Source organism: Cyrtonyx montezumae, unplaced genomic scaffold (genome assembly GCF_038088225.1).
Source record: "Cyrtonyx montezumae isolate F1298 unplaced genomic scaffold, pur_monq_1.0 scaffold_23, whole genome shotgun sequence".
NCBI lineage: Eukaryota > Metazoa > Chordata > Aves > Galliformes > Odontophoridae > Cyrtonyx > Cyrtonyx montezumae.
In genome coordinates this window covers 4,835,568-4,863,097 of record NW_027071970.1, presented here as the reverse complement: position 1 = coordinate 4,863,097, position 27,530 = coordinate 4,835,568, and the positions used below count along the sequence as shown (strand labels likewise).

At 41.3% G+C, this 27,530-nt stretch overlaps 2 protein-coding genes across 2 annotated transcripts; both read left to right on the top strand.

The window, feature by feature from the left end:
- Window positions 1-75: 75 nt before the first annotated feature.
- LOC136050257 (solute carrier family 2, facilitated glucose transporter member 11-like) lies at window positions 76-8,644 on the top strand. The gene is made up of 12 exons (XM_065739002.1): window positions 76-123; window positions 1,495-1,593; window positions 2,549-2,709; window positions 3,408-3,532; window positions 3,741-3,870; window positions 4,769-4,917; window positions 5,264-5,451; window positions 6,116-6,226; window positions 6,509-6,610; window positions 6,952-7,027; window positions 7,367-7,494; window positions 8,228-8,644. The coding sequence occupies exons 1-12, from the start codon at window positions 100-102 to the stop codon at window positions 8,432-8,434; spliced, it is 1,500 nt and encodes a 499-aa protein (XP_065595074.1). The 5' UTR covers window positions 76-99; the 3' UTR covers window positions 8,435-8,644.
- A 4,088-nt stretch (window positions 8,645-12,732) lies between these two features.
- LOC136050242 (solute carrier family 2, facilitated glucose transporter member 11-like) lies at window positions 12,733-21,715 on the top strand. The gene is made up of 12 exons (XM_065738978.1): window positions 12,733-12,783; window positions 13,702-13,800; window positions 14,401-14,561; window positions 15,349-15,473; window positions 15,869-15,998; window positions 16,654-16,802; window positions 17,159-17,346; window positions 18,180-18,290; window positions 18,828-18,929; window positions 19,831-19,906; window positions 20,959-21,086; window positions 21,415-21,715. The coding sequence occupies exons 1-12, from the start codon at window positions 12,760-12,762 to the stop codon at window positions 21,619-21,621; spliced, it is 1,500 nt and encodes a 499-aa protein (XP_065595050.1). The 5' UTR covers window positions 12,733-12,759; the 3' UTR covers window positions 21,622-21,715.
- Window positions 21,716-27,530: the final 5,815 nt, after the last annotated feature.

The following is a 27,530-nucleotide window of genomic DNA, read 5'->3' as shown; positions in this document are numbered from 1 at the left end:
ATGAAATATTATCTCAGGCTCTTCTTTCTCTATATATAGCCTGACTTTTCCCAAAGTATCTGAAGAAAGCATCAGGAAAGATCTAGCCTGCAAGCTGAGATGACTGCCTTTGCATGCAAGTCGGTATACATTTCCTTTTTTCACCCTGAATTAGAATTTTTGCAATACCCATTTTTTCTTTCTGCTATTCTAAAGGACCCATTGCATAAATTACATTCAGAAAGTTAAAACAATCTGAATCAAATGCATTTAAAATAATAGCCTGAAATCTTAACTGAGTGATATCCAATATGTTGCATATATTTAAATATGTTTAAATATTTTTAAATAGCAAAGAAAACTGGATTTGAGAGCACTTTTATATTTATTGGCTGACATATGACAAAGGCAAACCAAGGGAGTTCAGAGCAGAGCAACAAAACAAGACTGTGTGCTTTGATGGAAGGAGGAGGACCAGGAGATGGAAAAATGTCCTCCTCAATAAAGGGGTTAGAAATACCACTGTACTTAAGGAACCCAAGAAGAAAAACCAAGTAATGGTGTTATAATGCAGAACTGGGATTACACTAAGAAGTTTGCTGCAGATGCAAACTTTGTACTTAGGACAGGATTCACTGCTCTTTTTTTGCTCATGGTGAGTCTCATGCTGTTATGTGGCTTCTTTTATAAGCATGGAGCGTGTGTCTAGCAGTAGAGACCACGATTCTCCTTTCTTCCTAGTGCTTTGATGAGCATGAGATGAGTAGATAAGACTGTCATCATTTAACATATGAATGTGCCAAACACCAAAAGTATTCAGAACTAATTCCTCTGAAGCCAACAATGATGCGACATGAAACAACGGCATTCATCTGATTAGAAATCAGCCTGCAAATATTTACCACTTGTTGCTCAGCATTGCCTTTGAATGTGATTTGTTCCAGAGATAAAAGTGCAGCATCATATCATTGCTGTGCAGAAAGCACTGGGACTCCCAGTAACAGAGTATGAGGAGTGGGAGGAACGGGGCACGCATGGAGCATTGGGGTTACATTATACATTGGGGCTATTCTTAAGCCTATCAGATATATTTCTAAAACAGTGAGTAACTATGAAACCAGGAATGCCCTCCAAACTCCAAATATTTATGTAGTTGCAGCCAAGCTACTGAGCAAAATATTCACTTAGGAGAGACGACAAGTGGGAAAAGAGGAAGAGGAACAAATAGAAAGAAAGTGTGCACATGATGCTTGCACATTGTACCATGCTCCCACAACTAGCAAGTCTATGCAGATTAAGTTGACAAAGCTGAAAACAGAAGCACTGAGGTGTAAAACCTGCTCGGGAGGACAGCTACATTCTCAGTTTCTCTTTTCTACAGAAAATTTCTTACTGTCCTTGTGCTTTAGTTGCTGTGGTCTTCCACTGCACTAGCTTTAAGCATCCCCATAGGCAGAATAGGACACCTGAGGACATGTCTGAACAGATTTCCCTGCTGATTTTTCTTCCTGCCAGAAAATGAGCTGCAACCTCTTCCTCCTGGCTTTTGTCCTGGGCATTGGTGGAACTTTCCAGTATGGCTTGCAGATCTCCATTATCAATTCTCCTGCCGAGGTAAGCACAGACAGCTCAATGATTGAGCACCCAGCATGGATTTCAGCATCCTCATACATTCCTGCCTCTATCTGTAATCACTAAGTTCTTTCCTTACACATGTGAAACTAGACGTTCTGTGGCTGTCTGATTCTCGGAGTAGCTGCCATTGCTCTTGTGTATCATTGTTTCTAACTTCTGTCTGATGTCACTGAACTGGGAAAGGTGAGGATGAGGGCTATCTGTCGCCAGCTGTTTTTCCATTACTGACTTGGATTGTTCACCGGACACTCTCCTGTCCCCAGGGTTCCTGGAGTCCTTTGTTCCAGGACCTTATCTATGCAAACCAGGTCTGTGTGAACACCTGTAATGCAAAATAGGACAGGGAAGGAGTGAAGCTCTGGAGCTCAGGTCAGCATTGGTACCTGCAACTGAAAAAGGAGAGGTGTTTGTCACCTCAAATGGTGCTGAGGTCATTGAGCTCATAGAGTCACCAGACTGGGATCCCTTATCCTGAAAGAGAGCACCGCGAGGTTATCAGCAGTAGGTTAGAGAGACCCCAGAATAATACACATCAGGGGACAAATCCTGACCTTACTGAAGATAACTGAAGTCAAACCTAGACTTCATCCAAAGCAGCAGGCAGGATGCGGAATGTAAACAAGAGGAGCAAGTGGGAATGAAGAGGAAAACTGTGTAACAAATCAGGCTCTAGCACGTGAACAGAAGACCATCTTGCCCTTCTCTTAGTGGTATTCACTGTTGATATTTAATATCATATTTACTGTGATTTATTGCACCATGTTTCTAAAACATAGACTCCACGAATATTAGTGGCAAGATTTCTTTTCATTTTACTGGGGCTTAGATTTCAGCCAAGGTATTGACAAATAAGTAGGAAAGAGAAGTTTAAAAAAAGTTGCAATTATCAGGAAACATGTTGATTGAGTCCATTGGTTTCTGTTTTCTTTTAAAGTACATCAAAAGCTTCATGCGTGAAGCCTGGCTGAAGAGATATGGATCTTCTCCCAGTGAAGACATAATTACTTTGATGTGGTCCTTCATTGTGTCCATTTACACCATCGGTGGGCTCCTGGGGTCCATGTCTGTCAGATATTTGTCTGTTAGATTTGGAAGGTAGGAATAATGATTGCATTAGTCTTTCTGTTTACACTCATACCTGCAAGCACAAGTCTTACGTCTTATTACAATTACGTCTTGATGAAGACATATGTCTATGTTTTCACTGCTTGTGAAGAGGTCCTGTGTGCAGCACAGGGCCACTTTGTATGAAAGATTATTGAAGAAACAGAATAACAAAAACTGCCAATGATCACAGGGAAAATATCCCGTTCCTTGTAAATCCCAAAGCCAATCCAGACCAGAGAAATCATCTGGTGCCTTTTAAAAACGAACTTCACAGAAAGCATCTCACAAAGCATGCTCTTCAAGGTAGATATTAGCTGCAACAGGTTACATAGAATCATAGAATCACAGGGGTTGGAAGGGACCTCAAGAGATCATCGAGTCCAACCCCCTTGCCAGAGCAGTTCCCTACACCATGTCACACAGGTAGGCGTCCAGGCAGGTCTTGAATATCTCCCGAGAAGGAGATTCCACACCCCGCCCTGGGCAGCCTGTTCCATTTCACATGTGTAAAGTGCTGTAGGCATCAAAAGCTTCAACTACCATTTCAGTTCAGGACAAGGTTTCCCAATTTCCCTGCTTCACTGCAGATGATCTCAATCTTTAACCACTGTACAAGTTGTATCACTTCTGTCTGGCCAGGAATGACACATGGACACTATTTATGCTTATATTGATTTAAATTCCAGGAAGAAGTCCATGCTGCTTGCCAACATCCCTGCTCTGTTGAGCGCAGCTCTCATGGCACTCAGTTGGCTGTCCGGGTACTTTGAGATGATCATCATTGGGAGATTATTAGCTGGAATATGTGCAGGTAAATTTGCATTCCTAAATATGGGAGAGTAGTGGTTGAGGGTCACAAGGTTTTACCTTCTGCCTGATTACTGAATGCATTTTTCACTAAGAGCACGCAAACATAACTGAATTAATTGTGTATGACAGGTCAATTTCTCATTCTTTTACCTTCACATCCAATCCATATGAACAGTACTGCCCTGTCTGATGGTCATTTGTTGCTGAAGGTTTAGGTCTGAATATCCATATCATGTATGCTGGGGAATGTGCCCCACAGAAGCTGCGTGGGGTGATTGCCATAACAGCTTCCACTGCCATCGCCATTGGGAAGTTTGCAGGATTTGCTCTGGGTCTCAGGTAAGAGGGTCTGAGAGCTATTTCATTTCTCCTGTTATTAAAATGTATGCATATTTCAATGCTTGTCTACAGATAACCCCTTTTCTTAGGTGTGCTGAGGGTACCATAGGCAGAGCAAATCGTCTCATCACAAACTCTCAAGTTAACTGAATGGAAAACAGAAATCATATAAATGTTCAACACTGAAGAATGATGTTGCTTCCTAGGTAAACCAGATCAAAATACAATTTAATCAGGTTTTTCAGATTTGAAAGAAAACCAGCTTTTGTAAGAACTGAACTTCAGCTTTTAATTTTTTAGAAGCAATAGAAAGTGTCAAATCCATTAAAACCTTTTTGAAAATACACAAAAACTGGCACATCCACTCACCAGACACACATCCTAAACCACAAAGCTATGATGGGTTCATCCCCCTCAGCCCAGGCTCTCTCTGCCTGTCCTGTGGCCTGTCCTGTTCCTTGTGCACACATTCATCTGGTTGCAGGCTTCTCAGAGCTGCAGTGAATTCAGAAGCTGCAGTCTGGGACAGCAGGTACCTGACCAAGAAGCTTCATGTAATGGATGTCTCTTTGCATCAGAAGCAGGGAGATCAGACTCTGCAGGTTCTTTCTTTGGTACTCATCCTCTGACACCATCATCTCTGTGAGGCTTGTAGGATGCAGTCAGCTTGCTGCCTTCACAGCTGAGTAGAAGGCAGCAATGCTGTGTAATTCATGTGCTGCTTTCTTCCTCCTCCCTTGGACATTTTCATTTTCCTGGGCTGAGAAAAGTTGGAGCCCCATTGGCGACAGATGCCAGGACACATGCAGCAGAGACAAGGAGCACCCTGTATCCCATGAGCTCACCTGGCCAGTGCACATCATAGCTCAGCTCCTCTCCTCTGCTGGTTTTGTTTCAGAGAAGTTCTGGGAGTAGAAGCTCTGTGGCCTGTTCTCATGGCAGCAAATGCGGTTCCTGCCCTCATTCAGCTGCTCACCCTCCCCTTCTTCCCAGACTCTCCTCGCTACCTGCTCATTGACAAAAAGGACAAGGAGGGGTGTATCAAAGGTAAGGAAATGGACCACGGTTTTTTCTTGTCTGTTTTGGTGTGTGCAATACAACCGTACCTTTAGCAGGAGGGAATGTGGGTGAGGATTGGTAAAAATTTAAGCTTCACTTATATGGAAATACTGAAAATAACTGCTGGTCAATGGTGAGGTCGTGGTTAGGATTTGTAGGTAAAAATAGATAGGAATGAACTGGATTTGGGTCTAAGCTGAACCCAGATCTCTGGGAAGTTCAGACAAACAAAGAGCCTGATGCTTTAACAAGACACTCCTTAAGGCAGGCAGCAAACCTCTGCATTCATGTGTGCTGGTGAGCTTGGCCCCAGAGTCATCTTCTCTCCCTGCAGCTGTGAAGCAGCTCTGGGGGGATGGTGACCACATGGCCGAAGTGGATGAGATGATTGCAGAGCAAGAAGCCATCCGTGGGGAGAAATCTAAGAGTGTCTGTGATCTTGTTCGTGACAAATCTGTCCGTTGGCAGTTCATCACTCTCTTTCTTGTATCCTCATGCATGCAGTTAATTGGAGTCAATGCGGTACGTGTGCTACTTTTCTCTGCTTTATACACTGTTTACAGTTTCCTGGCAAGAAGTGTTCTGCAATTAGTAAAATGCTAATTGTGACAGAGGCTGTGAGGTGGAAGTTGTTAGTGTTTGTTATAAATCAATCCCATGGAAGTTTGGGAGCTGAGATAAGTTGAGAATTGTGGTATAGCAAGCATTACAATGCTATAACAGGATTTCTTATGTGTTATGAGTAATTGCATTCCGAAAAATGGCGACTATCAGAATCACAGCAAAGGTTTAAAGATGATGCAGAATGTTCATCTAATCCGTTTGCTTAGTAAGTACCACCCATACTTGTATGTGCTGTGTGTCCTGCATATGAGACACTGAAACATGTGGAAGGATGCTGAACGAAATTACAACCTGTAACATGAGACAAAAGCTAGTGCTGTAAATAAGAAGAAAAAAGTAAGTATGCCTTTGTTACTGGGCTAGAAGTAGAGCTGCTGGTAAAAGCTCATCTGCACAAATGAGCTCGTGAAATCATTGAGGAGTAGTTGTCAAAATCAACTTTCTTCAGTCAATCAATCTCTTTCCTTAAGCCCTAATTAGTTGCTATCTGCCACAAAAAGGCAGTAGCTAGTGTACACACAATCACATGGGTGCAATCATCATGCATTTCTATTCTTTCCAGGTTTACTTTTATGCATACAATGTCTTCTTAAAAGTTGGAATCTCCCCTGCCCAAACCCGCTACGTCTCCCTGGGAGTTGGGATCACCGAGATCCTCACCACAGTTCTGTGTGTAAGTGGATCTTCAGCCGTACTGCATTCTGCTGCAGTGCCTGTTTCATTTCAACCTTTAGAAATTACTGCAAATGGAGATCCAGGAATCAGCCTCCTTCGGCAAACCAACAGGAGTGCTTTGTACTGATCACACACCACCATCTCACTTGCCAGTAGGACAAGTAGGAGGCACTTCCTAGGGCCAGCTCCCCTGCCTGGCTCCTGAAGGCAGCAGCCAAGCAGCTTGTCCACACCTGTGAGACCTGTCCTGGGGGCTGACAGCAGGTGCTCCTGTTTGCAGGGCTTCCTTGTGGATCGTGCTGGGAGGAAGGCATTGCTGTGGAAATCCCACACTGCTATGGCCTTGGCCTTAGGACTTCTCACTGTCACACTAATTTTACAGGTAAGTCCTCATTTATGCATTTGAGCTAAGTGTTGTATCTTCATGTTCTATTACACAGCAGACATCAGTAACACTTCCCTTCCCCCAAATCACTTTTTGCTGAAGTAGTATTGTTGCAGCTATCATACTAACAGTGGTCTGTTTCCAGCCACATACATAACAATTAAAGTCAATAGCTTCCTACAAGTATGATCACTGCTAAGACTGTCTCCTTGTGAAGCGTGTGGAAGTTGAGAACACAGATGTTTGTGATGCTGTGTAGTAATGAAGACTGACTGTTTCTAACAGAGCTGAATTAATGAAATTCTTATTTCTGATTTGATTTTTGTTTCCCATCATAGGATTCTTTCTCCTGGATACCATATTGCTCTGCTGCACTCATCTTTATCTTCATCATGAGCTTTGGTCTTGGGCCAGGTTGGTGTTTTATGGTGGAATGTTTTCATACACCCTGCATTCCTCACAGCAGCTCTTAGGAGAGGCATAGCTGTCACACAGTGTGGGGTAGATGTCATTCACAGTGTCATTCAGTGTGGGGTAGATGTTCCCAATCCTAGAGCACTCCGTACTGTGATAGGAATTAGAGTTTCCTTTCACACTGCATTCCTACTTGTCTTTCTCCTGAACAACCAAACAGCATTTCAAACATGTCTAGGTCAGATAAAACCATCAACTTCCACAGCCATATGAAGTGTGAGTTGCAGAAACATCTAGCAGGTCTTCTAATTTTTTCTTTTTTCTCCAACATTGTTTCAGCTGGAGTGTTATGCCCCCTGCCCACAGAATTATTTATTCAGTCATACAGACCAGCTGCTTACGCTTTTAATGGTGCTTCAAACTGGATCCAGCTCTTCTTTCTTGGACTTTTGTTCCCTTTCATTGTGGTAAGCAAAGCATGCTGTTTGAAATCTTTGGTTTGGAGGTTAGATTTTTCTTGAACCCAGAGCCTGACTCCCTTTTTCAACTCTTCATGCAGTGGACAACTGAGATTAACAACAGTTTGGATGGCTTCTTGCTTTTTTATTTAGAGGTGCAATGAAAGTGTAATAAAACTGCAAAACACTGCTAACTGTACACAGAGTAATGCTGGAAAACATGGAAGAGGCAGCAGAGACACTGACACAGTGAGAAATCATCTGAGTGTCACAAGGGGCTCCTTTTCTTTCCCTCCTTGCCCTGTAGATGCATCTCCTTCTGGGTTAATGTGAAAATGGATACACCCATACTTCTCCCAGAGATCTCACCCAGCACTAATAAGTACCAGGGAAACTGAAGCCTGTGCAGTCTGAAAACTGCAAGGAGGGACAGAGCTAATACATGTAGTATGGGGAGGATGGAGCAGAAAGGAAAAGTGACTGAAATGAGGCTCTCTTAATTGTCAAGTAGTGAATTCAATACCTTCTCATCATACAGCTTCCCTCCCTACAACAGGAGTGGCCTTCACTAGCTCACCTTAACCCTCAGTGCTGATCCAGAAGTGGCAGCAAGCAAGATTTATGTCAGCGAAGTCCCTGGCCAAGTGTTTTAGTCAATACAAAAACAGAAACACCGTATCATAAGAGAAACGTATCTAGATCCATCTCTATGAACTTATTTTCCCTCTTTCTTTTCCTACAGGAAGGCCTTGGTAGTTTTTGCTTCATCATTTTCCTGGCATACTGCCTGTCCATGGCTATCTTTGTCTACTTGGTAGTGCCAGAGACCAAAGGAAAGACCATGCTACAGATCATGGAGGAGTTCAACCGTCTGAACTACCGTGGAAAGAAGGGACAGGCAGCCCTACAGCACAACAACTGCTCACTGACAACTGTTACTAGGCTTTAGTAACAAACTCTCCGGCCCATATTCTGTTCCTCTATTACTGTAGTGCCCAGAAGTCTCACTAAGCAAAAGAGATTCTATTGCTTCCAGACACTACAAATGTGTATTAAAAAGTAGTGGCCTGCTGTGCAGGATGAACTTGGTGGTTCTCTCCAACTGCTGAAATATGAACGAAATTTATTCCTGAGCACAAAAAAAAAAAAAAAAAAAGAATATCTTCACTCCCTGCAAGTTAGCAGCTCTGTAAACTGAAAACACAGGATCAGCTATTTTTCCAATCAAAACCAGGACTCCGAAATTGCTGGACAATGTGAGTGTGGAAGGCTCAGACATACAGCATACTTGTGAAAAGAACAGAAAAAGATGACAGAAGCTTTCACAACAAAATTACCTGCTACTATTTTCAAGATGGTGCTGCTGGGCTTTCCAAGAGAAGGGCTTCAATCCAGATGAAATGTTTTGCTCTTTAAACCAGTGGAGGAAGAGTACCATGCCTACCATGCCTAGACATAATTGCTACACAGTGTTTCCCCCTCTTACAGTTAGGAGAGAGCCCACAGTTCTGGGTCAGCTAGGACTTTCTCGAGCTGCTTGCAATCAGGATTCCATCTCTAGCCAAACTTCTTGTTTTGCAATCAGGTACATTATTTAGGTTTCTGATGTTCTTCTACTTGGACATTCAAGGATAGACGACCACTGAAGGAAAGCATGAGCAAAGAAAGCAGAACTACAGAAAGCCTAAGTAGGCTAATCTAGTGTGGGCAGGTTCTCCTGCACCATTAACAATGACAGCAGAGCATGCCTTTAGCCTGGAGTTATTTCATCTCAGAGAGAAGGAACACTGGGTTTCAATGGGATTTAGTTCCCACATCTCTGGTATGATGAAACAAAGAGTGCTGCTTCTGCTAGATAACCCAACCTGAGTGTTTGCTCCTCTCTCTAGATCTCTAAATACTCCACATTCTCATTACAAAGTGTGGGAAAAGGGCCTCACTTTTTCTATTCATTGCTATACAATGTGGAACACTTCCACTTGTTGTGCTTTGCCTTTACTGACAAGGAAATAAAAATACAGCAACTTGGCAAACACATTCCACTGATCGTGTCTGTGTTTGGCTTTCACTGACTAAAGAGTCAGGGCCAGAGGAGTGCCCATCTCTGGGACTGTGTTGTCAGGGTGAGGTTTTGTTCTGGAAATGTGACCCCCACCACTGGCTGTTGCAGATGCTGTACAATGCAATAGAATTTGCAGAAGGATATAAATGTCAAGGGGCAGTTTCTTTTGCAGCCCTAATCTGCTGTTTGATCATCACACCACCCTCTAGCAATATTTGTAGCAATGCCAGGAGCTAATACCAAAAGCAGTGGCCTTCACAGCTGTATTAGACTTACATGGCAAGCTTTTGGTAGCAGGGGGGCTGCAGGGGTGGCCTCTGTGAGCAGAGCCCAGAAACTGTCCCTAATTAGAGTAGAGCTGATCTTAGCTGGCTCCAAAAGGGACCCACTGCTGGCCAGAGCTGTGCCACTGACAGTGCTGAAAATGCCTCCGTGGCAGTAGATTTAAGAAGGGTGAAAACACTGCACAACAGCAGCTGAGAGGGATGATTGAGAAAATATGACAAAAACAGAGCTGTAGCCATCAAGGTCAGTGCAGAAGGAGGGCAGGAGGTGATCCAGATGCTGACCAGAAGTTTCCTACAACCCAGGAGATGCCCACGGTGGAGCAGGAGGTCTGGAGGAGCCACTAACTGTGTCTTTGAAGAGAAAGTATTAGGTAATGTCTTAACTTGGTCTGGTCTTTCTCAGGCTTTCTGCTTTGGAGTAAGTAATGTTTTTGTGTCCTAAAAGACACTAAAAACTCATTTCTTCATATATATCTTTCTACTGTGTGATCTTGCTCACCATGCCTGACTTTTTCCCTTCTTTCCCCCTACTAATAAGTACTGTCTGCAAAAGGGGAAGCATGGTTAATCATTAATGCTGCCTTAAACTAGCATGTATCGTGAATAAAGGTTAAATGAGTATTTGTAAATCTGCAATATATCCATTTGATTTCTAGGATCACAGAAGTGTAACAAGTCTGGAACAAGCACAAATCTTAAGTGAAAAGGCTCATCCCTTCCTCTTCCATAGGAAAATGAATAGGAACTATACTAGACATTTAAGTCATGTTTTTTCCATATTAAAGCACTGAATAAAAGTGAGGAGACAGATAGAAATGACAATTGAATGAGTATTCAGAGAGACATACGGACAATGAGAAGAATAAGGCTCTTCTGGGAACAGTTAGTTCAATCAGATGCTATAACCTGTCCACAATCAAGGTGTTTTAAACCCTCTCCAGAAAGTTTAAGCCATGTGTACCTTTCCTTCCAGCAGCCAAGCCTCTCACCCTCAGCTCAAAGAACAAGTCCCCATTTCCCCTCAGATTCATTCAGGTTCATCTCTTCCCTGCACATGACCCCACAATGCCTGAACTCTGACTCTATCACAGAACAGTTTACTGTTAGTGTGGTAGAATCCCTTTGAGAGGGAAAGGGACCTGGAAGGGAAAGTACAGCATGAAAAGGTCTGGAAACTGAGATACCGCATCCAAATTTGTCAAAGGAAACAAAAGGTGTTATAAAGAAAGTAAAATATGAAAAACAGCCAAAGAAAGGAGTAATGGTTTCAAAACCAGCTTTTAGTGTGCCCTGGCAGGAAGCAAGATACACTGCACTGTTTGAGTATCTAATGAAACCCTTCTGCCACCAGACTTGAGGACAGCAAAAGTTTACAGGAGCTCAGAGAGGAACTCTATGACTACAAGGAAGGAACAAACATAAAGTCATCATCCTGACCACAAAGTCCCAGGGCTGTTCATGGCTGAAGCCTGGGAGTTGCATCAGTAAAGACACACTGCACACACGTCCAGATCTTGTGTTTCTGCCTATAAGTGCTGTTTGCAACTGCCAGACCTGGGATACTCTGCTGGATATGGTCTTGGTGTGATGCTAAGAGGCAGATCTGCATCCCCTCCAGCAGGAGGTGGAGGAGCCGGTGGGCAGCTCTGCCATCTGCCTGCACTTCTCTGTGACAGCAAAAATCTTTGGCTGGAGGAGAGCAGTGTGAATGTGACTGGAGTTTGAGAGTAAGAATTTGTAAGAAGGAGAAAATCTAAATACAGAGAGTCCTGCAGTAATAGTGGAAGAGAAGTGTGGATTCTGGGGTTTTACAAGTGAGAACGTTTGAGGAGTCCATGCTAAAAAGTGAAGGAACAAAATGCATAACAACAGCTGATGTGGAAGTAATTAAGATTTCATGATGTGAAAACAAGAATTCAGCTTAAATTCTTTCAGTGTACTGATGTGCTACAAGACCCCTAGACAGAAGGTGTGGAGACACAGAGTGGTTGGGATGTAACACAGCAAGCTCAGTGCTGCTGAGCTGCCAGTCACTGTCAGAGATGAGGCAAATTTTGAGATGTATGGAGCCCTTCCACAATGCTTCTGAGCACAGCTCCTGCCTCCTTCAGAGCCACAGCCTCCCCTTCCCACCTCTCCTCAAGGAACTAGCAATGCAATGCTAAATATGTGGAGTTGTATTTAGTGTAGTACAAAATGTATGTAGAAGCCTGAAGGAAGAAAGTCTTCTGTTTAAAATAATCTTTTCAAGGTAAGGAGTACTTCTAAAATCAACTCCCATACCAGAACAGAATGAGTTCCCTACTTCGGCACATACCAGTCCATCTCTGCTGTTACAAATTGGAAATAAAGAGGTTTTTGTGTAGTACTGGAAACAGTGTGACCGTCTGGCTGTAAGCAAGGACTAATGCTCCTCCACACCAAAATTCAAATACTTCCATCTCCTGCAACTGCAAACTAATCAAATCACTTCCACTGACTGAACATCTTACAGCATGCAGGAAACCAGGCAGCACGGCCCAGCTGCCATACTAAGTTGCTTAACTTTGTGGTAGAGTGCAGAAGAGGAAACACCCTGCCCAGAGAACCTGCTGCTTTGAAAGAAAGACTCCAACACCTGATACCCACCAAGCAGAAACCCACATTCATTTTAGCAACGCAAGTAAAGGGGAGCACTCCCAATACAAAGATAAACATTTACTAATGTTGTAATCAGCGTGGCATGTCTGAGTCTTGGAATTATTAAACCAGCAAGAAGAGACCCTGGCCAGTGATGGAGGAGGATATAATTCACTAGAAGCCACTTAGTTAGAATTTAACTTCTGCGCTGTGATCCCAACTTGTTATAATCTAAGCATAGGAAATATATCACTCATCTGACAGACTTGACAAGGGCTCTCAGAGCAGGCAGATATTCAAGGGGAAATGGCTGGTTTCCTCTCAGCACTGGTGAGTACCCAACACCTTGTCTTCTACTAGCTGCTGACAGAAGACAGAATCTTTGAAGATTACAGCAAAGGGAATCAAAGTCTTTCCTGAAACAAAAATGAACGGAGCACATGCTGGGGACAACACTGACTCAGCAATAATACTGACTCCACAGCATGTGTGGAAAACGTATTGCAAACACAAATGAGCGAGAGGTTTAAGAGAGGACTCGGGAAACCAGGGAAGAGGAAAACAGAGAAAATAGAAATATGGAGAAGAAAAAGAAAAAGCCTTCTACTCTACTGCCATGCACTCTCAAAGACATTTGAGGATACTCATCTGTTTAGAGTATGACCTGATTAAATATCTGAAAAATACATGCTTGTGGAGAATGCTCTATAATTCAGTGTACACCATGGGCAGCATAGGAGTTGTACAAGTAGGAGCTCTGAAAATTCAGATTCCTATGGGGATAATGAAAGTAAATTTTATTTTTTTAAAGAACAGTTTTAAGGAAACTAACTTGATCTATCCCTGGCAACAGGTGAACAAATTATCTCAGGATTAAAGGGAAAAAGGAATTCATGAAAGTTGTAGTATCTTACCAGTACAAAAGCAAACACAAACTGTCAATCAAGGCTTTCATGGATTTTTATGATTTTTCACTTCTATTATTTTAATGATTAAAATTCCATGGCTGGCAAAACTAAAGGAATGGTAGACTGCATCTTCCAGGCCATTCATATTCAAGAAAGGTTTTTTTTCCTGCTTTTCTTTTTCTTTGTTTGGTTTTGCTTTTGTTTTTGATTACAATGATGATAATTATTAAGGCTTTTTAATCACAGATATGGAAAGATGTAAGATCTCACGAATTAACCTGTGGTTCTGAAAGCTGTGCTGGGGTCAGGAACTTTGGATGTCTTTCATCATCTTTGGCAGGTTCAGTACCGGAAGCTATTGCTAATGATTTTGGTGCTAGGAATTGGTGGAACCCACCTAGGTGGCTTTCAGATGTCTGTGATCAATTATACTTCTCCGGTAAGCAAACCTTTCATAAAACCAAATCTGCAGCTGGTATTTTTTGGATTGGTTTGGTTTTGGTTTCTGTAACAGGTTTTTGTGTATTTGTTGTGTTTATATTTGGAAGATGCTCTGAAAATCTTCTTCCATATTACCCTGAGTTTATTCCCAGCCCCTTCCCATCCCTTACTGTCCAGTATCAAAGCACAAACAGTGAGTATTAGGAGCCGTTCTGCAAAGACAGCTTCCCAATGAATGTTAGAAAGGCTGAGAAAACTGGAAAGCATGCAGTATACCTGCTGTGATCTGTAGTTGAATGGAGGGACTATGGAAAAAAAAGTAGCAGCTATTTTCAGCATCAGTACTTACAGTAACACCTTCCACTCCTTAGCAGACTCCATTGCTCACAGTGCTAATGGCCCAGCAGCTGCTTACAGCCAGCATGTGAACAGGCAGTAAACTGTATTTTAGTGGATTTGTGGCTAATATCAACACCAACTTGCAAACAAGAGCCCTATATTCTTGATTTTAATAAGGATTATTAATCTTTATTTTTTAAGTTGTAAACATAATGAAGAACTGTTGTGAGGAATAAAAGCTCTTTTTTTTCTGTCCCAGTACATTCAGAAGTTTATCAATGAGACCTGGCTGGAGCGATATGGTTCAGCACTGCATAAGGAGACCCTCACGTTATTCTGGTCCTTCATTGTGTCTGCATACTGTGTAGGGGGAATGATAGGATGTCTGTGTAGTGGGTACCTGACTGCAAAATATGGAAAGTAAGTATATTTCTCAACAATTCACTAATGCTGCCATGAGGGAAGCAATTAAACCTCACTCACTTAACGCAATTGTCAGAATTTTCACTGCCCCCTCTTGATGCAGTGTTAGCTCTGCTTAGCATGGATAACTACACCTAGGTGCAACTGTTTCTGATTCCATTTTCACCAGTTTTTGTGCTAATTCCTATATTTTTGCTGAAATGTTAGTGAAGAATCAGTGAATGAAATTTCTTTACTGAGCAATAATGCCGTAGAGAGCCTAACAACACTTCAAATGATTGCAGCTCTTACCAAAAATACAGGTTCATTCATCTGTAAGAACAGTCACAGTTTCATCAAAGACAAGCAGAAGTCTGTCAAACCATATTCAGAATCATCTTTTTGAGAGTGATCACAAAGGACAAAGCCAGAACTCTCTGGGTCAAGGTGGACAGTGAATCTAGTTCTCCATAAAGCTGGATTGGCCTTGTTCAAGTGACAACTGCAGTGCTCAGGATGGGAGTCTGACCCAAAGAAAAGGAGTGAAGACCATTCCTTATCAGTCTCTGTCTCACAAGGATTTCTTTCAGTCTCATAGTGTGTTCACATGGTACTAGCATAGAAAAGAGAAATCTAACTTCTTTCTTTCTGCATGATTTTTCATAATCAGCTATCATTGCCCAAAAAGTAATGGATTTTAAAATGACCATGTCTTAGTCTATAAATCCAGACAAGAACAGACACAAATTAGTTAATGATGAAGAAGAAAATATGGATCATACCAACATGTTGTTTGCTGTTGTAGGAAGAAATGTCTGCTCATCAATGATGTGGTCCTAATAATAGCCACACTGAACACTGGCTTCAGTAGGAGAGCCAAATCCTTTGAGATGATCCTGATTGGGCGCTTCCTCGAGGGCATCTGTGCTGGTAGGACTCCCCACTACTCCATGTTAATGTGAATTCTTAGGGGTGGATACAGAAATCTTCCTGCTGGGAGTACCCAGGCATGCACAGTAACCCCAGTGGAACAAGGAACAGATTGGGAAAAGGTAAGAAGATCATGTTTCATGTTGATGCAGCAGACTGCTCAAGCCTATTGCAAAGTGTGGGTGTTCACTGGGCAAGAACGTTATAATGATGAGCTGTTCCTTGCCCTCAAGAGCTCTTATTGAGAGAGATATCTGATGGGTTAGCTAAGTAGGATGTACATTTTCACAATACTTATTATAGTGGATGTATAGTAAATAGTTCAGGAGTGGGTAAAGTGAAAAGGGACTCTCTCTTGTTTTCTGTAGCTTTAGTTCTCCATTGTCTTCTTTTAGGAATACATATGAATGCCCATGTTCAGTATGCAGGAGAGATCTCACCTAAGAAGTTGCGTGGATTTGTAAACACGACCTCCTCTGTGTTTCTTGCACTAGGAAAAGCCATGGCAAGAGTTCTTGGATTACGGTACTTGCACTGCTACTTCTGGTCCTATTTTCTATTTGTCCTCTGTGTGGCAGGAAAGTCCAGTCCTAGAAACAGACACACACTGAGGGTGGGGTTTTACTTTGCTTGATTATTGCTGTCAAGAAGGAAATGTCTGCCCCATGCCAGTCACTGAGGCTCCCATGTCAGTTACTGAGGAGAGGAAGACATTTCTCTTGAGAAAGGATTAAATCCATCTTCGAAGGTGCAGTCTCTCTGCTGAAGTTAATAGGAACAAATTATATGTATAGGAACAAATTATATAATTATATTTTATATATATATATATATATATACACAAGCTTAATAGGTCCCTGAGACCTGAGAGCTCTGCTGATTTCTTGATAACCTCAAGCAGAATTAATGTATTTGTTCAGAGATCTGTTGTGAGAATATTCAAACTCCACTGATGTTTAGAAAAAAAACCCTCAAATTATGAGAAAAATCTCATTCATGCAGTTGAACTAAGGTATCAATCTATCTTCCTTTTTTCCTTAGTCTAAACATCTTTTATTTAAATTATTTTTTTACAGTTATATGTATGTATAATTTGCTTGTATAGGATCCAGAAAATACCAAACTAGTTATGAGAAGTAATTGTACTGGACTATGAATTCACTCTTGTATGCCTTCACAGAGATTTTTTAGGAACTGAAGACACATGGAATGTGCTATTGTCCTTTTCTGGGTTGGTGGCATTGATCCAACTGCTTTTTTTGCCCTTCTTTCCTGAGTCTCCTCCATATCTCTTTCTGCAAAAAGGAAACAAGGATGGTTGCTTGAAAGGTAAGGGAACATTTTAGATCCCGAGTTAGATTGTAACTCTTGGGAAACTGAACTGAATAGAGGTAATTAATTTTTCTTCTGAACAACTACAGATTTCCTCATAAGATATGATGAAAGATCTTGTAAAAATCATAGCATAGCATAGCATATTGCTCCAGCAAAAAGATTCACCAGAATTATTTAAGATCTATCCTTACATAGTATAAAAGTTGAAAGCCATTTTTCCAGGAGTCTCAGCAGCTTCCAGTAAGTAATGCTCTTTTCTCAATGACTGATGAATGAGGGCATGGTCTCAACTGTAAATGATCAGTGCATCAGATGATGGGAAAGAATGCCTCTTTCTGTCTCTTCTGTAGCCATGAAACAACTCTGGGGAGAAGAGAATTATCGCACAGAATTTGATGACATGATGAAGGAAAAGGCTGTAACAAAAGGCACCAAAATAATGAATGTCATTGAGGTGCTGAAAGAGCCATCTGTGCGTCCACAGCTGTCTACCATGCTCCTACTTCTTCTGAGTCTACAGCTCTGTGGCCTGAGTGCAGTTGAGTACAGCCTATATCTGACTGAATCACTGTGATTCCAACTTGTCACTTTCCTCTGGATCTATGTCTCAAACAGAGCCTGCCCTTGTCTATGGAGCTCTGTTGTATCACCACCAGTGTTGTTCATACCTTTAGGGGAACTTTCAGGCTGGGTATACAAAAGATCCAGTTCAGCAAAGATTCCTGTGAGAGTGCTGTTGCTTTCTTTCCCTGGTTGTATCTCCAAATGTTCTGTAGGATAAACAGTTATAAATACCTAAGGATTTCCACAGCCCACAGATTCACTTCTTTAGACATCCACTTCCACATTCTTTGACTTTTATAGTAGCAGATGAGCTATTGCCATTCAGCTTTCATTCCATTTCACAATGCAGATTTATCCATTAAGATATTTCCTATCATTTGTTTATGCATATAAGATGGCTGAGCCCAGAACAGCCTGAGCTAATAGACATTCCCCTAAGTGTCATTTCTATCACTCGCCTGTAAGACTCTCTACGTAACCCTTTCTTAAGACTGTGACACTGCTGGACTGTGACATTGCTAGAGCCTCTGTTTGTTGCAATGCCTGGCAATGTGAGCAGAGAAGTTATTTCTGTCCTCTGTTGACAAAGGAAAGATGTTCAGACCAGCAGGAGCTTTGCAGCTGATCAGCTTCTTCTGAGTATTTGTAAAAAGGCTGCATAATAAACTATTACATCACCTCCAATAAGTCCCAATAATGCACTGCTGCTGTTGCAGTGATGACAAATCTAGGTCTAAGACATGCAGGATAAGAACATCTTATACTTACTGACTATGATTCATTGTTAAAGTGCTTCTTATTTCCCAGATCACTTTCTACACATCGGAAATTTTTCAGACAGCCAACCTCCATGAAAGCATAATCCCATATGTAGCTCTCGGAGTTGCAGTCTGTGAGCTCATCTCCATCATATTTTGTGTAAGTCAGACCATGCTGGAACTTTAAGACTGATTTGGATCTATTCTTCCTCTTGTGATTTAAGCCTATTCTTCATTAAATCAAACAGATTTCACTTGGTGAGCTTAAGAATTTTCCTGTGGCACCACATAAATCTGTAAGGTGGTTGTTACTGTCTCTGCCAAACTTCTTCCCATCTTCAGTCTTTAAAATTTCTTGTAAAAATCCTTCTCTTTTTCATAAAAAATATCAATAAAATATCCTGCAAAGACAAATATGCATATTTATTTCCATTTATTGATATATCTATTTATTTGAATGTAATAATAACATGCTTCTATTAGAGTGTTTATGAAAAAATCGCTTCAGTGTTTGGGCAGCCATGGTAATTCATAGCATTAGAGACCAGAAGGAATTCCATAAAATAACTAACTTGCTACTAATGTGATTTGTGATCTCTTAAGTAAAGAGAACTGAAGAAGAATGTCTAAACTGTTGGAGGGCTCGTGGCTAGACTTGGCCATGCTCCCAGTGATGTATGTTTTCTTTCCTTCTCAGAGCTCCATTATCGATCGTTTTGGACGCCGGAGACTCCTGTGGGGTGGTTATCTGTTGATGGCACTGGTACTGGTGTTGCTTGAAACAAGCCTTCTTCTGAGTGTAAGCAAATGTCTCTCTGGGGGTGGCCCTGCACCAGAAATCTTTGTGCAGGACAGCACATAGTTCAGCCTTAGTTCTGACATCCGAAAGAGCAGGTCAGAATATCTTCTGAACACATACAGTGCCTCTCACAAGGCCTATCTATATCTCTGTCATATCTTGTACTTCATCCTTTTTAATCAATTCAGCCAGCAAAAAACGTGTTGTAAAACCATTGGACAGGTGTAGCTTTCCTCCAGCTCTTTGTCTGATCTCTCCGAGCCTCTCCTGTGTTGTTTTGCTGCACTTTGAATCCCTGGATATCATCTCTGTTGTCACCTTTCCCAGTTGCTATCCCCTGCCCTCTGCGACAGAAGCAGTGTACTTCCCACCTCCACCTGTTTCCAGCTTTGATGCACATGATCCAGCTGCATACACACAGTGCAGCTCTCTGGCTACACCCAAGTTGGGTTGTGGAGAGAGGAACCCAGTGGTACAGCTTCAATATTGCCAGCATTTGGCACTGCATTTCAACCTTTATCTCAGCCCACAAACTATTAACTCCTCTCTGTTTCACAGATATCTTCTGATTCACAAGTTTTAAGCATTTCTCTGAAGCTGTCTAACTGAATAAGATAATAAGGTTGAATCAGCTACACTTTCCCCCATGCTATAACTAGCTTGGAATTAATTTCTTATTCTTCGGAGCAGGGTGCAGTCCAACTCATTTCTGTAGGTGTGACACTGCAGGTTACTTTTGGCTTTCAATTGTATTCAGTACAGATATATAGGTAGTTTTAGTGAGAATCTGTTCCTCAGCATTGTGGACTTTTTCATCAGCATCTCTTCTCCTGTAAGTTTGGATCAGCTGTGCTACAGCTCTGAAATTGTCATTCTCATCCCTCCTTCTGCCTTTGTCTAGGATCGGTTCCTCTGGATGCGTTACTGCAATGTTATTCTAATCTTTTTATTCATCATTGCCTATGGGATAGGACCAGGTGAGTATAACAGTATGAGCAGCAACAGCAAATCTTAGACCACAAGGGTAAACACAGGCCATGGATGCTTTAAAATAGAACGAAACTGTGTGAATTTATCTTTGTAAATCAGAATCTTAGTTTGGACTGAAATGGAGGACTCCCAGTTTATGATGAACTAATGATCTGAGGAGCCATTTTTTTAACAAATGACTTCAAAAAATTCAGACCCTCATGTATCAGGATTCTATTGCCTCTCACTAGATTACAGATTTAAGGAAAAAATTACATGTTTAAAATCACTAGTATTTATTTTTTGGAGGATGTGAATGCTGTTCCATGCATTCAGGCTCTTCTAGTCCATTTCTGGTTTTGCCCAAAAGCAGTGGTAGCCTCCTCCAAAATATCAGGTTTCTCCATTCACCTGTAAAATTCATCTCCATCAAAGAATGATGGCTGGTAGCATGCTGAGTCTGTCTCTTAGCATTGCTGTGTCCTTTCTCATCCTCTCTTTATATATTTTTTTCTGAATCACTGATATCAACAATACCAGAACCAAATTTATAAGCTCTCTATTATGATTACACTCAATTGAAAGTGATCATTACTCTGCTATTGATATGACTAATAACTACTATGAGTTATGCAATCTCCAAAATCAAGTGCCAGACTCTATTATTGTAAGGACTATATATGTGGATTATGAATGTCTTTAAAGCCTAACAGAATCACCATGGTAGCAGAACCCAGTTGGCACTTACAGGCAATGGAGAGAAATAGGCCATTAGAGCCATTCATATTCATATGCCATGCATCCTAGGTGGAGGGAAACTGCATTTCAGTGATGTCCATCTCTCCCCATGAACTGGTAGAGAGGTTGGTAGGTGAATTCTCATAGAGGTGGTTGTGCTGCCTAGATATAGATGATCTCACAGTAGTCCAACTTTACTGGGGCAGTGTTTGATGAGTGAGAACAGTTTATTCACTTACAGGACAGTAATTAACTTAGTCTCCACAAAACTCACAGCAATGTTTCTTATTGGCTTTTATGTTGTTTGTTTTTTTTTCCTCAGCTGGAGCTGTTTCATCTGTCATGAATGAAATCTTCACCCTCTCAGCACGGTCCTCCGCGTTTGTGATCGGTGGAATGATCATTTGGCTAGGCCTCACTTTCACTGGAATGATTTTCCCCTTTGCTGTTGTATGTAATTTGATCCAAATTTTCTCTTTGACTTTCTCATTTCAAACCATTTTTCCAGGCTGGTCTGGTCAGAAAGTAAGATGAAATTCTTGTAGATGACCAGAGCTGTGAATTCTTAATTACCACTGGCATGTGGAAACCATTCATATAAGACACTTATCTGGAATTCTGACAGCTTCTGCTGCCTTAAGAATAGACAGAAAAGATTAAAAAAATAACTTAAAAAAAGTATTCCTCATTCCTTAGGGACAAACCAACAATTTGCAAGAATCTATAGGGATGGGAGCTGCCAGGGAAATCACTCATCTTACTCTATTTTTATCTGCAGATGGTTCTTGGTCCTTTTTGCTTCCTCATCTTTATTGCTGTCCTGGTAGTTTCATCAGTTCTCATCTACTTATTCGTCCCAGAAACAAAAGGGAAGTCAACCTTTGAAATTACAGAAGAATTCAGAACACGCAGATTTAAGAAGAAAAGGCATCAGACTGGGGAGAAGAATGTGTCTGAAGAAAAGATATATTGCACCAAGCTCTGACCTGCCACCATAAGCAACTTCCACTGACACGAAGCTTGGCCTCTCAGACTGAGAGCAAAATCAGTCATGGACTTTTCTCAATAAACTATAATCCAAAAAGCTACCCACAGATAGCTTGTCATTAGTCCAAGTAGTTCTATTTTTTATTTGTCTTTGCTTTTCAGTGCCTCTTTCCTATAACAACACTTCTGTGGCAGGAAGACATTCATAGCCACGCAGACACATCCCAGAGCTCACATGCGGACAGCTATGCAGTCAGAAGGATGCAGGCAGTGCTGAGAGCTAGAGGACAAGGGAATGGGAGCAAGGCAGGGAGTGAGATACTTTGCAAGAATACTGGAAGAGCGGGCACTCAGAAAATTCAGCCCACTTTATCAATAAGTAACTGCTCAAGACGAGAAGCAGAAGCTGTGGTAGCAAATATCTGCCTGCTGTGTATTGGATTAGGACACATTACACTCAACATTACAACAGCACATCAGTGTGCAGTACTACACTTTGCCACTGCTGCTCTCCAGGAGCTGTTAATCCTGCTGACTGCTGCTGCATTTAACCACTTCCCTCCCCAAACTCCTCTATCTTTATGTAAAACTATAGATGATTTCTCCATTTTCCATCACAGGTACAAATGGTATACCACACCTCCTGCTTAGGAGGACCGTAAGTCCTGCCTTTCTGCAGCTATATCATTCACACGCTTCCTGCTTCTGAAGGAAAATCCAAGCTCTGATAATAAAGCACGTTCCAGCAAACAAAACCTGTTTTGATTTTATTCCACCTGTTTTCACTCTCTGTATCAAAACAGAGTGTTCATGCTACAAAGTGTTATTTAGTGGGACCTCTCCTGTCAAGACTTTGAAATATTTGTTCTGTTTGAAGTCCTGTGCAACTGCTGTAAAAAGCATCAGTCAACAGAAATCATATGAAGTAAACGTTAATCTCAGCCTCAGACAGGTGATTATGTGAGCAGAAGGTGCAGAAAAGAAATGACAGAAAACTTCCTCAGTCTCACAGTGTTCTGTGTGCCTGTGATCAGCCACACTTTCCATAGAAGATGGAAAAGCTTCTCTCAGAAGTGCTGAGTACAGCAGCTGGCAGAACTGACTGTCATTGTTAAACTGTAAGAAGCTCCCCAGAAAAAAAGCTGAGAAGTTGTCTGTTACAGTTACCATTCTTAAAGAAAGTACAATACATACATATCAAGCTATTTTGAAAATAATGGGTGGACAGTGGACAGGGGATGGTCTTTAAATAGACCTTCTAATTTTCTTTGTGTAAAAATTAGAACTTATAGCCACTTATAATCAAAAGCATCATCAGATTTTTACCTGCCTTACCTGGGAGATAGCTCAGATGTTTGGTTTACATATGGTGTAGTTGGGCTTTTTTTGCTGGTGGAGGGAAGAAGTTCATTTTATCTAAATAGAAACAGAGCTTTCACCGTGAACCAGGTCCAGCTAAGGCTTTAGAACACTCCAATGCCACTGACTCTAGTGAGAAGGAAATCTGAAGCTCCAGTTTGGATCACGAGGAGCCACATTACATGTGCAGATTGCAGCACTTAACATGTATATGTAGCATTATGTCCAAGCAAGCATTAATTAGATCATTTATACAACATTCAGGAAAATAGATAAATGACAAATAGTTACTCATCTCGTTTCATAAATGGGAAATCATTGCTTGGAAGAAACCAAACAACCTTCCCAAAGCCTCAGACAGATCTGATGTTTGCTCAGGGTTAGACTCCATGTTCTTCCAGATTGCAATTGCAGCTTGGGATGTCATTAACACTCCATGTATTAGCTCACTTAGCTGACTCCTCCTGAAGCTTGGTTCTAGTGTGCTAACCTTTGGAGAACCCCCATGCCCTGTCAGCTTTCGGAGGTGCCCTGGCATATGAGGGGTACTCTGTTGTTGAGTACATAACTCTTGGGTGGCAATCACTTCTCTTAGGAGATTCTGTTGTACCCACTTTCCCTTTAACACACTCATCTCTCCTCACTCCTCTCTGGCCTTTGCTGTCCTATATGCATTCACACAAAGCATTTCTGTTTCAGACCTTTTTGTACCATCACACTTCTCCTGTCTTTTCTGTACCCAGCTTGCATCTTTTCAGCTGTAGTTTTGCTTGTCCTTGATATGATCTTCCCATATCACCAAACTCAAGTTCCCAAAACTGCTCCTACTCCACCATAGAAAACCTTCCCCTGTATGTAGCCATAGGTGATGTTAAGGAAATACAATATAAAATTAGATTCCCCATTTTTAATTAATATACCACTGCAGTTCTCTTAATACAACAGCTTCTGGTCTCTGGTCCAAGTGTAACTGACAGCTAAGCCTTCTGTGTACTTGTATAGAACATTGCCTTCTGGTTGGCATCCATTTCAAACATGCTGCCATACAACAGAAGTTGCGAAAGACCGCTGGGCTGCATGCCACAATAATGTGTAAAGTTTTAATTTTGCTTTACTTGGAGTAAAGATTTGCAGGAAATGTATTTGCAAGTGCAATATAAATAAATGAATGAATAGTGCTGATTGCACGACCTCTATGCCTCCATGCCCCCAAAACGCTAGCAAAGTGCTGTCTGCATCCAGGATGACACTTTTTTAACTTTGTTCCATGATGACCTTTTCCTCCCTCTGTGGCAGTGCTTCAGTACAGCTTGTAGCTTTTGTCATGACGCTGTAAAGGGGAATTTCTAATGCCTAAGTTGCGTGCTTCTTATTTAAGAAAAGCTTGAAACCAAAAGTAATATTTTCTTCCATGCTGTTCCATTCACAGTTTACACAGGTTTCACAGTGAGATGCAATTGGTAATGGAAGCATTTCTGAAATGTGCTGCACATCACATGCCATGCCATAGAGTAGACATCTATGTAGACAAATGGAAAAGTACAAGTTAGCATCAGTGTTCACTTTTGGCAATGAACCAGATCATTAGCAAATTCTGCTGTGATAACTTCCACTTTCAATTTGTCAATTCTTTCTCTCTGATTTTACTCTCCTCTGTTCTCTTATCTTCTTTTCAGGATTCCCAAACCTTCATGCCTTTAGCACACAGAGATGAAAGAATCCTCTGTTGGGATCTCGATCAGTGTCACCGTGGCTTCAGTCCTTTTGCAGGAACAAGAGTCAGCAGAACACTGCAGAAGGACTCACTGCTCATCCACACTGCACAGCTCAGTGCCACATTCAGGTGGGAGCTTTGAGTCCCTCTGTCCCTCTCTTATGAGCTCCAGGCAGGCTCACTCTGATTTAGCTCCACTGCATCCTGCAAGAATCCTGTCTTTTCAGGGTAGTCTTGCTGGGTACCATCACTACTTCTTAGCTGAAGGAATCTTTCAATTCCAAGCATTCATTCTCTCAGGTTCACAAAGCCAGCATGCCAAATTCAAGAAGATCCGTTTCTCCCAAATGCTTGCTATTGCTGCACATCTCACAGTTACTGGTAAACCAGACAGTGTATGATTAACCTACCAATATTAATGTTTGCAGGTTGTTTTAACCCCATGCCAAGGTCTGTCTCTTTTTCATACTTCTGCTAGAAACAAATTATTTTTAACTACTCACTCTGCCTATCTTTTACTCAAAAGTAATAGTAGTGCACATTACTTGACTGTCACAGGGAGGGTGATGGGGCTCTACACAGATTTGGAAGTGCACCAATGAGTATACTTCCATTCAGTGAGTCTGAGGACTTCAATTCATTTACACAAGTATGAGGAAACCAAGAAAATTAACACTGGCATTGGGTACTTAGTGCCAAAGTAACATCCCACTAAATCCCACTAATGTGATGGAATCATTGCAAACCATTAAATGAAGGGGAAACTAGGAAATCCAAAACAGAACCAGCCAGCATGCTCTGTCCATCTTCATGCCTGCCTCCTCTTCATATGAGCCACCATGTCCATCATGGAGGAAATCTTCAACCAATCACATTGAACATCATCTACTGAGACTGAAGGATGTCTCAGCTGGACAGGATTCCTTGGTTTTGAAATGCTTTTCCCACTTATCATGGTAAATGACTAACCTTATCACTATGTTTTGAATATGATTACAGGCACCAGAGGATGATACACTTAATTGTTTACACTTTCATCAGTAGTATAGCAGTTAGATTTTTAATTGATGAAATCATGATTGATGATCGAAGGAGAATCAAGGAGAACCAAAAGAAAATTTACTTATTTATCTTTCCCTGGCTTATTTCCAGGAAAACCTCGTTCTTCCTGCTCCCTTAATTTTGTTGGGATCTTCATCTACCTCCTCCTTTCAGAGGCAAAGGGTACAATTATGAAAATTTTGCATTTTACATTTTAGGATGAGGCTTCATTCCATTACAATGTTATCCCATTACAATTCTGTTATTCAGAATTTCATTTTGAGTTTTTAATTATAGCAAACCTAAAGTATCAAATCTAGCCTAGGATAAACCACTGGGCTCCTCTCAGAGGATAGCAGGAAGACAATGTTTTGTAAATAGGATTTCTTCTTTGTGGAATTAAAACAATCAGGCCTGATTATTTAGGTGAAAGTAGAAATGAGTCAGTCAGCTTTGCATTCCTGATACAACAGAGTGATTTTGTTGAGTCACAGGGTATGCAATTATCACAGCCACAGTTACTCATTTGGTACTATGACTTGTAACCTGCTTCCTCCCACTGTGAACAATTCTCTAGGAGCTGGAGAATTGTGATGCAGAGTATAACCACCTGAGCCAGCATGCATGGAGGGAGCAGGAGGAGGGAGCTGGCAGAATTTGCAATCACTTGGAAGTTAGTAAGGTTTGCTAATTTCCAACTGCTATTAATTCCTTTAGGAGAACTGCAATACTGGACAACTATATGAAGCACAAATACAAAGGACAACGGCAGAGTGGAATAAAGGTGATATATGCACTGTCCTCATTGGACTTATTCTTTAGAGAGAAAGGAACAGTAAATTCTCCTGGTCACACAGACTCCTAAAATTGCTGATAAAGTGAAACAGTACTATGCTATACAATCAAGTGTGGCTCAGGAACGCCAGAAAGACCCCCAAAATGTCAGAGAAATGTTACTGTGAATGAGTGGAATTGCTGCTATTTGAGATCCTCAACAATTATTTTGCAAGGAGAGCAGGAATCATTATGACATTGAAAACCCTACACTTTGGTATGAACTGAGAAAATGCATGTATGCAATAAACAGGAAACGTTAAAATTTTAAAAATGAGTTAATAGCAATGCTGCTTCTGTTTCTGTACAGTCGAAGTGCTACAGTTGTTGGTGTTCAAGAGAAAATAGAAAAACGCTAAATCATTCTCAATGCTATTGCAAGCATCTTCTGGTGCCTTCTCATCACTCCAGGCCAACACTCCCAGAACCAGAAGTGATAAATACTCTTCCCTGGGACAGTCTAAATGGTACATGAGTCAGAATAGCTGAATTAAGCTTTGAAATTTGCTACTTCTGTCTCAAGCCCAATGAAGAGCTGTGTGTTCTGCCTACTTTTTTCATCTAATAACAGCTATTTACTATACCAGTGAGTCTGAAACAGAACACCAAATCTTTACAGCATAATACATACCTATATCTAATTATATAAACCTTGTGCTGGCTGCTTTTTCTGTTGTGCAGATTATAGTGGATGTTGTTCGGCTCATATCAGAGAAATAAAGTATTTTACTGGTCTTGGAAAACTGCTTAGATATTTTTTTCCCTGAGCTGTTCTTCTTTCTCTTTACAAAGGCCAGCTGCAAACTCCCTCTGTTTTGAAACTTTCACCCTGCAGACTGGGCCAGATGCAATTATTTCCTGAAATATTTAATCCAGCACTGTTAACTTTGTCCAGTTGAAGTAAACGTAAGTGAGCAAAGACAAAATAGTAAAAATTTAACCATGCTTCCTGAAGCCAA

Excerpts from the sequence above, each read along its gene's own strand:
- LOC136050257 (XM_065739002.1), top strand. The coding sequence starts at position 100 with ATGACTGCCTTTGCATGCAAGTCG. Across the intron at positions 6,227-6,508 it reads TCCTCACCACAGTTCTGTGT|GGCTTCCTTGTGGATCGTGC; the intron begins GTAAGTGGATCT and ends TCCTGTTTGCAG. Across the intron at positions 6,611-6,951 it reads CTGTCACACTAATTTTACAG|GATTCTTTCTCCTGGATACC; the intron begins GTAAGTCCTCAT and ends TTCCCATCATAG.
- LOC136050242 (XM_065738978.1), top strand. The coding sequence starts at position 12,760 with ATGGCTGGTTTCCTCTCAGCACTG. Across the intron at positions 15,474-15,868 it reads CCTCGAGGGCATCTGTGCTG|GAATACATATGAATGCCCAT; the intron begins GTAGGACTCCCC and ends GTCTTCTTTTAG. Across the intron at positions 17,347-18,179 it reads AGCTCTGTGGCCTGAGTGCA|ATCACTTTCTACACATCGGA; the intron begins GTTGAGTACAGC and ends CTTATTTCCCAG.